General features: G+C 46.2%; 3 protein-coding genes across 3 annotated transcripts; all 3 read right to left on the minus strand. All coding sequences in view use genetic code 12, as the record gives it.

The window, feature by feature from the left end:
- Window positions 1-9: 9 nt before the first annotated feature.
- On the minus strand, window positions 10-11,724 carry LODBEIA_P42690 (uncharacterized protein; the record flags this gene model as incomplete). Its single annotated transcript, XM_066974471.1, has 1 exon — window positions 10-11,724. One exon carries the CDS (start codon window positions 11,722-11,724, stop codon window positions 10-12), a length of 11,715 nt encoding a protein of 3,904 aa, XP_066831207.1.
- Window positions 11,725-12,164: 440 nt separating this feature from the next.
- On the minus strand, window positions 12,165-13,058 carry LODBEIA_P42700 (uncharacterized protein; the record flags this gene model as incomplete). Its single annotated transcript, XM_066974473.1, has 1 exon — window positions 12,165-13,058. One exon carries the CDS (start codon window positions 13,056-13,058, stop codon window positions 12,165-12,167), a length of 894 nt encoding a protein of 297 aa, XP_066831208.1.
- A 382-nt stretch (window positions 13,059-13,440) lies between these two features.
- LODBEIA_P42710 (uncharacterized protein) lies at window positions 13,441-14,709 on the minus strand (the record flags this gene model as incomplete). Its single annotated transcript, XM_066974474.1, has 1 exon — window positions 13,441-14,709. One exon carries the CDS (start codon window positions 14,707-14,709, stop codon window positions 13,441-13,443), a length of 1,269 nt encoding a protein of 422 aa, XP_066831209.1.
- Between the last annotated feature and the right edge of the window lie 348 nt (window positions 14,710-15,057).

Genomic DNA, 15,057 nt, shown 5'->3' on the forward strand with positions numbered 1-15,057 from the left:
TTTTTTTTTTTAAAAGTAGCCCATCCACAAGGTGTCGGCAGCTGCCAAGTTTCGAGGATTGACGGCTTGAGAAATCAACTCGAGCATGTTTTGCGTGGTGACTGCCCCATTGGAAGGAATGTGGCCCATGTTGATCACTCTTTTGGTGATACTCTCAACATTGACTTTGACCACGTCTCGCAATTGCTTATCCTGGGCTGCAATCGACGCGTGCTTGTGCTCTTTGCTCTGCGCTAACCAAGATATAACTTCGTCTCTAACAAACAAGGTCAAATACTGCTCCAAATCTGAACCTGGCTCCAAGAGCGCGCGTGCCGTGCAAAGCACGTTGACTGCCAAGATCCCCTCCAAGCCACTTTCCCCAATCAACTTTTGGATGTTTGGAGTCAATCTAAATGGCACTTGTTCGGCATTGACAAAGATGGGGGTCGGCTGCTTCACTTGTGGATTGTTGGGGTCAATCGCTGCTCTATTGGGGATCTTACAAGGGAGCATATCTGAAGTCCAAACGTTTCCTGAGTTTTTGCTGACATGTATCTTTTGCGGCTGTCTGGCATTGACGCACATCATGTACGTGGTGAAAATGAAGGAGGCGTATTGCGACGTGAAGTGCTTTCTAAACAACCAGAAATCGTCAAATCTTGGATAAAGCTCCAAGAAGTAGTTTTTCAAGACCGTCGAGGGCACGAGCAATGTTTGAATGGCACTCAATATCTCAACCCGGATACTTGGCAAATCGGGCTTGGGCAATCTCGGGTCGTACGCGGCTCTCAACTTGTCCACGGTGTAGATAAATGGCTCATCCCTGCTCTTGCCATTCTTTTTGCAGAAACTTTCATATATCTTCTGCAATGAGATATCGCTAACGTCATCGTTGACAATTCGGATGTGGGGCGACAAGGGTACGGCAATGGGCAAAGTGAACTGGATGTTTCTCCGTCTAGTCTCGACTTTTCTTGATATACTATCGTTGAAGATTCGAAACAATTGGAAAACGGACTCCTCACGACGGCAATGTCTAGCAGCTGGGAATTGCACGGCAAATGTGTGCAAGCTTCCATCGTGGCCGCGGATCCTCAACCTCTTGTAGCACGCATTGGTGCCACGAGCCAAATCAATCGTGGAAAGGAACCGCTCAATCTTGACGAAATGACTGTTGTTGTCCTTGTTCAACAAGTATTGGCCCGGTATTTCAATTTCTTCAAATTTCTGGTGGTGAAACTCGCTTAGATGTGGACACAAATTCTCCAAGTTGACTTTTGTTGACCTTCTGTCCAATTTATCCTCGAGCCGATCCCTCCATTTCCGCAACTTTGTAACGTACGTCTTCAAGTTTGGCTTTGAAAGAACCAAATCTTTTTCAAATTCAGCTCTGATTTGCTTGGGCAAAACAGTCTCGGCAAATCTGGTGATGTTGGCCTCGGTTACTGGTGGAAGTTTGGCATCGTCTTTGGGATTTCCAAGTCTGTTCATATACTGGACACCATCGTTGAGCAATGCCACTCCTAATCTGTAGGCGTCTTCGTCAGGAGTGCACTTGAAACGTTGGTTGATTTGGTCGACAAGAGATTCCAATGACAACGCCAATAATGGATACGCGGTTTTTAATATCGCCATGATTTCTTCCACGTGCTCCAACGGTTGACGCACCCACGCGGGAACAGATAAAGGAATCTGGGCTTGTGCACGAAGCTGCGATGGCTGCGATGGCTGCGATGGTTGCGGTGGTTGCGAGCCACCTTGTCCTGGCGATAGTGATTGAGAGACATTGGACTTGGGCGACTGTTGTCCTCCCTGGGAATCCGTTCTTGCTTGATCGTTTCCGTCCTTGTCGTTGCCACCGTTGACTGTATTGCCAGAGGCATTTCCAGCATTGGCAGCATTGGCAGCCGCTACAGTATTTGCAGCATTTGCAGCGGCAGCGTTTGCAGCTGCAGCCTGTTGACGAGCCAACTCAATGGCTTGCCGCTGCTGCGCTGCAAAATCCTCCCTCGTTGTCCTGAGTTGAAAGTGCAAAGCCTGCGGGTAGCTCTTTGCAATTCTCACCAAGATCTGCTTGGCCAACTTGGCTTCTCGATGCGATAACGAGGTCAACAACTGCGGAATAAACGTGATCCAATACCACACGGGAACTTCTCCTCTAAAATTTTCAAACGCTTGCGCCAAAGTGCCCGAAGAGTCATCTAAGCTTATCAACCACATGATTCTCGCAAGTAGCTTCCTCGTCTTGCCGTTTTTGTACAATCCAGCTGCCTGCAAGTAGCAACTGATTGCATTATTGGCATAAACCATGTCGTCAGGGTTCTCCTTGAATCTGCGATCGTTAAACATACCCCACTCGGCCCAGGCTTTAGGCAAATTGAGGTCGATTTGAACCGAGGTGGCAAATGCCTTGTTTGCTTCATCCTTTTGGTTCAACTTGTTCAAAAACATTCCCTTGAGCGTAAAAAATTCAGCCTTTTGTTGCGTTGCAAAGTAAACCAAGTTTGTGTTGCTAATAACATCGAGACCAGTGTTGAGCTCGTTTGGATTTTGGTAGTGGCACTTGACCTGCTCCTTCAATTTCAAAAAAGCTTCTTGTATTTCAATGTTCGGCAATTGGTATATTCTTGTCAACTCCTTGATGCAAACCTCAGGCATATTGTGCTTTCTCGCTACATGGGCAAACCTGTTGATGACCCAGGCTATTTCATGGAAACCTCGATATGCGTAGGAGTTGGCGTTGCTTCCAGAATTCGATTGCTGCAAAACGGGGATAAACGGCATATACACCTTGTTGATGACTTGGAACGCGTGCTGACGCCAAGTAACGAGGTCGTTCCAAATGTTGATATCATCCCAGATGTTGGGTAATCTTTCCCTCCACACCTGCAAGACTCGCTTCAACTCTTGCGATTTGACATCCAAATTCTGAGCATTGGTGCTGACCAAACTGGAATACACTTGACTAGCTTCCATAAACTCAACATACTGTTGAAAAGTGTGAAGAAGTGGGATGTGCGCATTGGTGAATCTTTTCGGTAAGCCGTGCCACTTTCGAAGCGCAAGCTGAATCCCTTCGTCACACAATCGAGACAAATCCAGTAGCGTTTCCTTTTCCTGACCATATCCCTGTAGACATAAAAACGTCTCAAACACTTGGCGACGAGGCGTTGGAACATCCATAACGTTCTTCACGGTGTGATCCAACGTTTCCCTGTCGCTGTACCAGTCAGCAACTCTCCAGCCACACTCCAACAACAAATCAGAGAAACCTTCGTGCCTTGCTAGGTCGGTGAGAATGTCCCAGTGCTGGAGCTTTTCTGAACACAAAATCCAATGGTCTTCCCACAATGCATATTCGGACTCGCCATATGGCAAAGCACCGCTTCGAGCCTTGATTTGCGCAGTCTCGTACAACTGCTGTGCCTTGTCCCAGAGCCCAATTTGCTCATACGACAACGCGCTCACTGTCTCATTGTACTTGGCTCTTCTCCTCCAAATGCCGTAAAACATATCGTCTTCCTTGAGCGTGGCATAAAGCTTGGTTAACGCATCCTGGATCACATCACGAACGTCTGCATTTGCATTGACAGACTCTTCATTCATGCGTTCAAGAATATGGAGTCCCTGTGACCACGACTCATAATTTGCCGCGAGGCACTCAACAGCAAACGGCGGAAGTTGCAAGTTCCAGCAGCGCGCAATGCCTTCCAAAAGAGATTGAATCACATTGGGACGCATGTCCGTTTGACGGGTGTGATAGTCTTTGGATAACAAAATCACCAAGAATCGCGTAAAGTCCAAATGCTCCGATCTCGGAATCGATTGGAATGCAACGGGGAAAATTGAGGCCCATGTTTTGTGGATCGACTCGCTGCTTTGATAAAACATGTCAATCAATGGTTCAAACACGTCGGACGCCTTCAAAGCACTGGTCCTCGACAAAAAACCCGCGTGTTTTTCCAACATTTCCTTCAACTCTTGATTCGAGTCAACTTCCATGTTGTCGGTTGATGACGAGATTGGCAATGTCCCAATAGGAGCCAACTTGTTCTCATTGGCTGCAAATTCAATCTTCGCATCCATGTTGAAAGAACCAAGCAATAGCTGCAAGGCTTGGTTCAACCAGTCGTAATCGGCTAGATACTCCCAGTTTTGCTCGCGTATCACGTAGTACAATCTCTTTGCAATGTCTTTTTCAAGACTATTGTTCAAAATAGACATCAATTTCCTTCTGATTGACACGTCAAGCGACCTTGTTCCAACCATGAATGGCTGCTCCATCCTAACCGTCAATTCGGTGCAGCTAAAAGAATCGTCTTCAAAAATATCGACAATGATCTGGTAAAACTCCTTTGACAACGTTGGTTCACCTCTAACTTCGAAAACCATCATCTTGGTCAAGATTGCCGCTTTTTCCTTTGTAGTCGGGAATAAATCTGTCCTTGAAAAGACCCAGTTTTTCACAATCTTGATAATCTTCTCCAACGTTTCCTTGTCCAAACTCCTTTCAATTAATTGGGCCAATAGGGATAAAAAGATTCTCCTCTGGTCACCAAGGTTCGAGATTCTCATCGAGCACAAATTTAAGATTTTTTCCAAAAGTTTGGTTGTCATTTTGGCCTCAAACTCCTGACTAGTGTTGTCCTTGTTGGATGACGATGTTTGTGATCCTTGATGCGTGATTGTTATGTGGTCTTTGCAAAGCTTACTAAAAGTTTTCATTATTGTAGGAAGGAGCGGGTCCAATGTGGCCGGTCTATACTGCGCCAACGTCCATGCTAAAGTAACGCCAGCGGCCACTGAGGGCATCTCACCCAAGTCTTCAGACACAGACGTGGTCAACATGTTAATGAATTCCTTGACGTCGTCGTCGTCGTCGTCGTCGTCCTCTTCCTCTGTGCCTCTTTGATCGTTTATCGCTTCCAAGATTGTGCACAAGACTCGCTGCAACACTTCCTGAATATCATGGTTTTCCGATTTGATACATTTTTCGAGCAATTTGTGCAAATAGGAAATGCTGGAAACAATCCACTCGGGAGTTTTCCATTCTAATACAACTCCAAGCACTTCCAACGCGTTCAAACAGTAGCCTATCAAGTTGCTCGAGTTGAGGTCATTTGAGAGCAAGAATTTCTCAAAAAAGCTCAATTTGATTGTCACCTCTGGCCAATAGTCTGGACTTAGCAAGTCGTAAAGAATGCCCAATGCCTTTTGCCCCAATTCACTTTCAGATGCTCTTTGCGGACTGATGCAGACATATCTAATCAAAAACGTAACGCATGCTTCCCGTTGACCAAAAGGAACCGAGAAGGAAGCAGAAGTGCTAAAGTCTCCTCCTATTTTTTCTTCTTCTTTCACTTCCTTAACTGCATTCTTGATCTCCTCATTTACGACATCTGCCTTGCTCCCTTCCTCTTCTTCCTTCTTCTGCTCCTCTCCTTGCTTTTCTTGTTGCGTTTCTTGTTGCGTTTCTTGTTGCTTCTCTCCGTCCGCCTGGTTCTTCTCCTCTTTTGTTTTTTGCTGCTCATCTTCGTCTTCCATTTGCTGATCGTCTTCTCCCGCTTCTATCTTTTTCCTATCCCCTTGTTCCTTGGCCTTCCTTTCCCAATAAAGAATCAACTCGGCAAGCTCGATAGCCAAAACCTGGTTCTCGATAGCAGGATTAGCCAATATAGTCAACTTGCCCATGGCGGTAATGATGTTGGAAATAAAGTGTTCTCGTGCTATAAAGAACAAATCCGGGTGTTGCACGATGAATTGGTAGACGTTCAACACTTGGGTGACATTAAAGCCATCTTCGGATATGATACGACGCGGCCATTTCAACCAACTGTCGGGCGACTCGTCCTTCATTCGTTCCGACATTACCGGCGCCAAGATGTCCAAGGCTTGTCTAACCAAATTCCTGGAGTCGGTCTGATGGGTCCGCAATAACGCCACAAAGACCTGCGTCGCTAATTTACCAGGTGTATCGTATGCAGCAATGAAATAAGACGTGGTCACATATGCAACTTGCTTGGTAATGTTGTCGTCCAACTTGATGTAGTTCCAACTAAACTTGATAATCTCTTTGCGCAACTTGCCCACTTGCACCGAAGCGAGTTTCAAAAGCAACGCAGTAATCTCCAAGAGCGCGTACCGGTAGCTGTCCAACTTGCCCGAGGTGTGGCCCGTTATAACATCGTTTTGAGATTTCCAAATGTTGTTGTTGAGGTTGGCAAGCCATGCAGGTGTCTCTCCTTCATCGGAATCACCACTTTTGAAAAATATGTCCACGTTACCGGTCTTTACAGATTCATAAATGAAAATTGGGCCAAAGACTTTCTTCAAAAAGAAAATCTTGGACTTTAACGAGTGATTGGAGTTGCTAACAAACTCCATAGTCTTGGTCAAATACGTGTTTCTCAACTCCAAGTCGCTCGAAGCGACAATGCCGTTAAAAATATAATCTTCTAGTTCATTGGTAATTTTGCGCTTCAAGCGACAGTGGCGATCAACGACAATGAAAAGAAGATCGGTGGCATTCTTGGCATTCCCTTTTAAAAACTCCACTACGAGATGCTGCAACTTGGCAGTAGCTTGGTCGCCTTGAAAATGAGCAGCCGTCAACACTGGTGCTTGCGTTATCTCGTTGATGTCCCCTACAATTCCAGATAATCCAATGAGCAAATCCTTTTGGTTGCCAAACCACTCCTTGTCGTGGATGGCAATAGCATCGACAAGGTCAATCAAGTTTGCAAATTTAACCACCTTGGTCTCAGGGTCGGTTTCTGCACGGAGATCGCCTGCCAAGAATTGGATCTGGGCCAGAGCAGCTTTGCGGAGATTTTCGCAACCCTCGGTGCCGGCAATTGAGGCAAGCATGTTTCCCAATTTCCTATTCTTGAAATTCTTCACCATATACTCGATGCAGTTCTCAGCAAACCGGTTGAGAAATTTCGAGACTGGTTTTCTAAATGGCGAGTCCTGATGACGATCCAAGTGTCCTTCCAAATATTGCAACGTGTTGATGATTTCCTCCATGAATGTGTATGCCTTGGCGGGTAATAGATGGAAAATGTTCAATATGGCCATCACCACTTGCACAGTGTGGTTGTTGCCCAAGTTCTGACCGGCAATTTGACGGAGTGTATTGATTTGAGCCCACGCCATGAGATGGTCCAACAATTTCCTTCCAATTTCTACTCTAAAATACGAGATCAACAATTCCAATAATCGTGCAAGTGCCTCGAGGCCCGAAACCGTCAATTTCTTGTGGTCGGACAAGTTCATCAACATCGGACGCAACCCATTCTGCAACAACTCCTTGGGTATTTTGGCGTTTTCTTGCAAGCTAGACGCAAGTCCCTGATGCGCCGCGTTGATAATCTCGGTGGACTTGTTGCACAAGGCTTTAAAAAACACCCCCAAGATTCTGATCCTGGCCTCAGCCAAGGAGCCAATGGCGAAATCTGGTTTCGATAACGCCAACGACAACAATCGGATACAAACCACTCGCAATTCAATCAACTGCTTCGACGTTCGATACTCGCTCAAGCGATGGACATTGGCCAACGATTCATCCTCGGCGTCGACTAGCGCCAACGCTTCCAATAACAACCTGTTCAACTCTTCGTTGAAGCTCAAAAAGGTATCCGGTAAGCCCAAGCAGAATGTAATTGCATCAATGTTCCCAATTTGCATCGGAAACGGAAGAGCTCGCAAAGGTTTCCCAAAAATTGGAGTTAAAAGCAAATGCTTGCATGGTCCAATGATGGACGCCACTGGAGTTGACGTGACTTCAGACAACACTTTTAAGCATTCCTGAGCCACTTCCCTCACTGCGGGCGTGGGGCTAGCCAAATCGTAGACCATGGCGCCTACAAGCGTCTGAAAGGGCTTGTCCATCACGGTTTCCTTTGTGAGATCGCCGTTGCATTTCCGCAAGACTTCGAGTACCAATTCTTTGGCCGCTTCGCGGACTTCAGCGGGGGCGGTGTCGGGCGTATCTCTGAGGATAAAGAATAAAGCACGAACAAGCTCAAACTGTCTCTTGTAAAACCACGAATGAGGGATATTCAAGTCGCGGAAAATGGTGCGGAGACCAATCACGCCGCCTAGTTTCACGTTGTAGTATTCGTTGTAACAGCAGTGGGTGAACTTGTAGAACAAGGACCTAAAGATGGATGAATATAACGCGTTTTCTTCAGAGCCAAAAGTGGTCACCGTTGTGTCGTAAATTCTTTTGACTACTTCTATCCCCATCTGGCGCACGTCTTTATCCCAAAAGCTTAAAGCAAAAGTAATGGCACTGAGAAACGCGTTTTCACTGATGTAGGCCTTGCCCTCGTTATCCTGCACCGAAAATTTGCGCTCCTTTTTGATCTTGTCAATGACGGAGCTGCTGAGATGCAATAAGGTGAAATGGACGGTTAAGCCATCGATGAGTTCTTTGGCCTCTTGGTTCAACTCTGGAACCGAGATTGCATAAAAGAGCTTTTCGAGCAACTTGGCAAACAACTGTTGTTGACGATCCAATTTCTCAGCATCTTTGATATCCAGCGGCTGCAACTGAACGTCGAGATCTTCGATTTTCTCCTTTTTCAAAAACTCAACGCTCTCGTGGGCGTATTGGACAAAGTTGTCCGGAATGGGCGTGGTGTTGATGAATAGCTTCAATATACTGGCAAGGTACTTGAACGCACTTACCCGGTAGTGCATTTTCAACCTCGGGTCGTCCAACAATTTGATAGCTGACTCGATCCCCGGGGTAACCGACAAGGGAAGCTTGTCGCCTAAGCCATAGACTTGGACCAACGCCTTGATCTGCTGGTCAACGTCACTCAACGTGTTTAGATGTTCACAAGACTTAATCTTTTTGTGGTTTCTTCCGCCCAATTTGCCCAATATCCGGATCGCGGTGTGGCTATGCTGATGATGGTAGGGAACGGGCTCCAAATGTTTCCACAAGGCAGCCATGATGTCATCGATGACCGGCTCAATCACGGGGCCGAAATACTCAGCAGTGAGGTTGTCCACGCACAACTCAAAAGTGCGCAAACCTTGACTAACTAGCTCTTGCGAGCCATTCAACGCGTAAACAAGCGGTCTCGTTAAATGACTCAAGTGAGGAACCAATACCGATAACCGGACCGGTACTGTGAGGCACAATTCAACATAGATGTCCCGTTCATATGGCCGTCTGGCGTTAGCAATCATCTTGTTGAGATTTTCCAAAAGTATAGGCAATATGGGCATGATTTCCTTGTACAAGTTTTCAAACCTGCCGCCGCTGATGCTGCGGAATAATAAACGCACAAGGTATGAGTAAACAATGGGCTCCTCGGTCATCGTGCTCAATTTTAACGACTCCAAAATGAGATAGTTCAAGTGCGGTAGCAACACCGCTTCATTTGTCGCGGGGAACAAATTCACCGACATGAAGCAGAGTTTGAATAGTCTAGTCAATATGCTAGTTTTAACAATGTCTGATTTGCCCAATTGAGCCAAATTGTTTTTGAGAAACGAGATCAATATACTCGAGAAGTTGGCCAGGGTGACTTCGCTCGTGAGGAAAAACTGCGGCAAGTGCAATAGCGCGGCATTTTCCAACATCGAGTCAAACATGAATGGCAACTCGTTGCTGACGATTTCGTTGAACGAGGCAGGATCGATGTTGATAAAGATGGTGGCGAATATCTCCATCAAGTCTTTTTCCTCTTTGGAAGACGTGATGGGCAAGTTGGTGCCCCCCGTTGAATAATCAAACGCCTTTTGAGGCACGGCAATTTTCGGTTTAGAAGCGGCAAAGAATCTGAGACAGCTGATGCCGCCTCGGAACAAAGAGCGCAAGATGCTGACTTCTTCAACAGAGATTAATTTTGCCGAATCGTTCCATTTGTCGTAGTTGACTTGCTGTTGTTTGCTAGGGTCAGTGGACACTGGTTGTGGAGGAACCGGCGGGTTGCAATTCTTTAATCCAAACACCACTGATTTCAAAAAAGTCATTAACGTCTTGAAAAGGTACCGCGCGTCTTTGAGCACATCCGAGTTGTTCAAAACGGAAGAAGTAGCGATGGGCGAGTAATAGTCGAGATTAAAGATATTGAGCTCCGATCCTGTAGAAGGAGAAGCCTCTTGTCTCTTTTGGGGGTCTGCATCTGCATCTGCATTTGGGGGTTCTTCCTTTTCAGCATCCAGTTTTTCCACTTCCATATCATCATTGACTTTTTCCTCCACCTTGTGTACTTGACTCTCCTTTCTATCCCGCTTCGACGAGTACCTCTCAATCGCCAACTTGGAGTCTTCTTCCTTTGCAAGTTTCTTCTTTTCGTGGTCTTCGTGCTTGGAGATGATGAAGTCGTATTTCCGGTTCAAGCTCTCGAATCGCTTGGCATATGAATCGATAATAATCAAAAACAATTGTCTGCCTTCCAACTTGTTTGGGAGTTTCATAATCTTTTCCACCAAATTCAAGAGTAGCTTGGCACTCATGATTTGCACGGTCAACGCCAAAGAATCGTCTTTTAAAAGGTCGCAGTAAATGTTGACCGTTGACCAAATTTGAGGAGGCGACAATTCGTTTCTCACATTGTGGATGAAATCAGCCACGGTGGAATACGCCAATGGCCGCAACGTTTCATACGAAGTCAAGCCATCACCAATCAAGATTTTCTCATCAAAGAGCAACTCCAACTTTGGGATAAACTGGGTTCGGAATGGAGTCGAAAGAATGTGTCTTGTGGCGTGCAAGAGCTCTTTTCTGGCCACCGACAAATCTGCGGGACAATCCTGCAATAGTCTTAGAATCACATCGGGCACGCATTTGCTCTCTTCCGGGTTCAAGTATTGGCTTGCGTAGCCTCTTATAAAGACGTATGCGAGAAACGATGCAGCTTTGACTTGGCCCAAGATGAAATCGCTATACGCCTGTCTATTCTTGATCTTTGGCGAGATGGAAGTGACGATTTCGTTGGGTGACTCTTGACGGTACTGTTTCTGTTGCTCAACTTGAAGTTGAAGAATGTGAATAATTTTGGGGAGGAATTCCAATAGCGAGGTGGCCACGAGCTGTTTATAGGACGAGTACAAGGACACCATTGTTATCGGGCATTCTGCTAGCGTTTTGAACGAGTAAACGGCTTTCCGCAATGACTTGGTCGGGGTCTCCTCGTTGAACGAGGTTGCTGGCGACATTACTTTTCCTTCATCGGCATCTTCCTTATTGTCGTCTGCACTACCCGCGCCGGCAGTAGCAGCAGCATTACTCGTAGAGTCATCGGCAAAGACCTCCTTCACAGATTCGTCCATGTTATCGTAAATCTGCTCGATGATCTTAATAAACGGTTGCACCTTCTCAGCAAGCTTGGCCTTGTACGCCTTGTGCAAGCTAGTGATGATCTTCATGCACAAGACCCCGTTCTCCTCATTCTCCTTCGTGAGCATACTGGTCAAAGTCTCCAAGATCTGGTTTGCATAAGGCTGGAAAGTTTCATTCATGATGGACCGATGCAAAATTTCGAGTATACTGTTTCTCAACTTCTGCTCGGGGCTCGTCGATACAAACGAGATGGAAACTTCATCTAGCTCCTTGAGGAAAATCGGTATAAGGATCTTGAGAAAGTACTCGTACTCCGAGGCACCATTGAAGGTCTCAATGGTGTCCAACAACTCTGAAAGAATCGAGAGTTTGGTCCGGTAATCGCCTTCACTTTCTTGGAGCCGACACACGAACGCGTCTAGTTGCAGTGTGTGCGACATGGTATGGATAAATTAAAGGAAAAAGACTGCTCCGCCAGGCGTCAGCAGTGTATCTATCTGCGTGTGTGTGTGTTTATGGTTGAGCTTGCTAGCGTGGGGCTGGTCTGTTGTGTGTATGTATTATACATCTATCAGTTGCAAAAAATTCTGAAGGAAAAGGGAGGAAATCGACTTTGCCAAAACTTTTCAAAGTCACGTGAGATCGGCGTGAAAGTCACGTGCTGGTCCGATACGAGTACTTTCAGCAAGCCGAAGAGCCACTTTGTTCAATTCGAAGCAGGGAATAGGTGTTACATGTAAGAATCAAGAGATTGGATTCTTTCACCATAAACTTGCAAGACTAGGTCCCCCTTACACGCTAAATTCGAGCAAGGGGGGGGGGTTATCGTTCTTCTTTTAAATTTAAATGTCCTATATAAACCGGTACTCTCACCTCTACATTAAGCCTTTTCATATCGATACTGGGCCGGATAACCGGCAGGATAACCGGCAGGATAACCGGCAGGATAGCCAGCAGGATAGCCAGCAGGCTCACCAAGCTTGTCCGCGTCAACCCTCGCCTTGGCCCTCTCGTCTCTCCCTCTGCCCCAACAAACAACAAAGAAACTAGCCAAAACAACAAGACAAAAAGCAAACGCAGTCCACGTCATCGCTTCAGCTCTCCCTCCCCCGCTCCCCATCAAGGTCCCGAAACTCGCCTGGCTAATCATCCGCTTCGTAGTCCTCACGCTCTGATACTGCAACATGGCGCCTAACCCCCAACACAACACATTAACGAACGCTACCGCTAATCCTACCCGCTCGATTATGGGCTTGAAGCACATCACGGGGAGCATCAAGTAGCATAGCATCAAGTCCATGAACAAGTGCAAGAAGATGCACGCCATCAAGAGGTGCGAGTGGCACACGTTGCTGAAAGCCAATGCGATATCGAGCAAGTTGGTGGTGTTGTCCTCGAACGAGATGGCGAATTCCTGGATTTGCGAAAGGTGGGTGTAGTAGGCGCAGTATTTCGAGTCTGACTCGTCTTGGATCACGATGCATGCCGCGAGGTAGCCGATGCGTACATTGACGTCTGATAGTTGGCTATTAGTTGCGGTGATGGCGGTGGAGTTTGGTGAGGTGGTGGTGGAGTTTGGTGAGGTGGCGGAGGAGTTGAGTGCGAGTTCCTGGTACAAGGTTGACGATGAGTTGAATGAATAGTTGAACAAGTAAACGTCGGAGTAGTTTGATGAAGAGTCTATACAGCCAAGGAGGAGGAAAGCGAGGAGCACCGTGGATATGAACTGGACTAGAAGTGTTGCGAAAAGTGCAATTTTCGACACGAAAAACATCTCAGTTGTGGATGACTGAGCCCGGGTGTGGTGCGTTCATTTCATCCCCCTGGTGAGTAGGCGGGAAATTCCTCCCAGTCATATACTAGGTAACCAACTCAAAGGGGGACAGGGACGAAAGTTTAGAATTCGTTGAAGCTTTGCAATTGTTCACATTGGGTGCAAAACAAGTCTGTCACACAGCGCACACTCGCGGCCACACATATTACGTCCAATGACACAAAGATAAATAGTATGTATGTAAAACAAAAATCTAATGCTTATCCTCTACGATTCTAAAACAAGCGCCAACTATGTATACTCTTGAAAAGCTAGCAATGAGCAAGACATGTATACGGATACATGTGAGAATCTCGAGGGAGACAGTTAGTTGTTGGTTTTCTTACTCCATGATGGGATACTCGGCAAGTCCCGACCTTAGCAAAACTGAAACAAAGTAGCCAATTGTGATTAAGACCAGGACGATGGTGGCGATGGGCAAAAAGGGTCTCACAAGTTCCAACGGGTTCTTCAATTTGAAATCTCCCACAATCTTGCGTGTACTCAAATCGGTTTGCCAATGCCCCGTCTTGTGGAAGCCGTCTATCAAAGCATCTTTCTCATACCAAATCTTCAACAACCATTTCTCAAACTCTTGCAATTGCTCATGCGTCAGATCGTCGATTTCGTCATCTTGCGCACCCAATGCGGGGATATCCTTGATCTTGTAGGCACGGATAAAGTAGTTGACCACAGGTGGTCCTTGGCCGCGTAAATAGACATTTTTTAGTGAGAATTTAATCTCTCCGTACTCGTGCGGTTGCAAGCCTCCATACACGGTGGTTATATCATAAACTTCCTCTATTGTGTTTTGCAATTTCTTGAGCGACAAGTACAAGCCTCGTACCCGAGGAGATAATACGTGTTTCAAGGGAGGCAAACCTTTGCCCAGGGTGTACTCTGCCGATTTCTTGGTGGTTCGATCCGACGTTACCGTTCCTTCGGGGAACAAGATCAACTCGTATGGCCATACGGCCTGATCTTTCAGCTTTGAACAAGTCCCCTTGGGCCATTTCTTGATTTCCTTTTCGGTTGAACTTAGAATCGAGACGCCGTTGGCGGGACCCAATCCTCTCGCGTTGGCATCGATCTCCAACAACTGGTTAGTCAATTTCACCTTGTCCTTTTCCCATTTCCTCGAAAGAAACAAGAAATTAAAGTTCTTCATGCCATAGCCCAACACGGGGATTTTCGATAAGTCCTTGAGGATGATAAAGACGCTATTGCTGAGGTTGGACGTGTACGTGAGGAACCAGATAAACAACCAGTCGGTATATATTTGGTGGTTTGAGATTAAAATCGAGTTTGGGTCGAGAAAAGTGTGGATGTGGCCGGTGGAATCGACTTTAAACTGCTGACTATGTGGCACTGATTGCGTGTCTATGGTGATTGCAATCTTGCATGGATTCACTATCGAGGTCAAGAACCCCAACAAGATGACGAAATGGGTCTTGGTGGTGCTTATTATCGCGTATAGTGTCGATGGGGAGCTTTGGAGTAGTTGCACGCAGATCCATTGGAAGGATGCAATGCATAGTGCTCCAATGGCAAAGGTAAGGGCTATTATGGCTGCTCTTAGGTAGGCAAGTGGCGCTATTTGCTGTAGACTCATTCTTCAAAAACGACACAAGTGAGAAGGGCGGGGTGTAAGAGTGGCAAACCGTGGCAACCGTGGCGACCTGGCGAAGAATTATACGTAGATCTAGGTGATCTATAGCTCTGGTGAAATATCGTGGGGAGTTGGGAGTCTTTTTTTTTTTTATTTTTATTTTTTTTTTTGGTTTTCTTTGCAGTGGATGTTGATCTTGGGATGCGAGGTCTCTCTATCTAACTGAGCTTTTATATGCCAATGGCCAATCTAGTGAATGAGTGAGTGAATGTAGAGGAAGCCAAAGTGTAGTGCGTTTGTTATGTATTAAATTGAATTGTTTTGTTGGCAGATGGCGTTTGTTGGTTCCAA

The sequence above is a fragment of the Lodderomyces beijingensis genome (genome assembly GCF_963989305.1).
Source record: "Lodderomyces beijingensis strain CBS 14171 genome assembly, chromosome: 5".
Taxonomy (NCBI): domain Eukaryota; kingdom Fungi; phylum Ascomycota; class Pichiomycetes; order Serinales; family Debaryomycetaceae; genus Lodderomyces; species Lodderomyces beijingensis.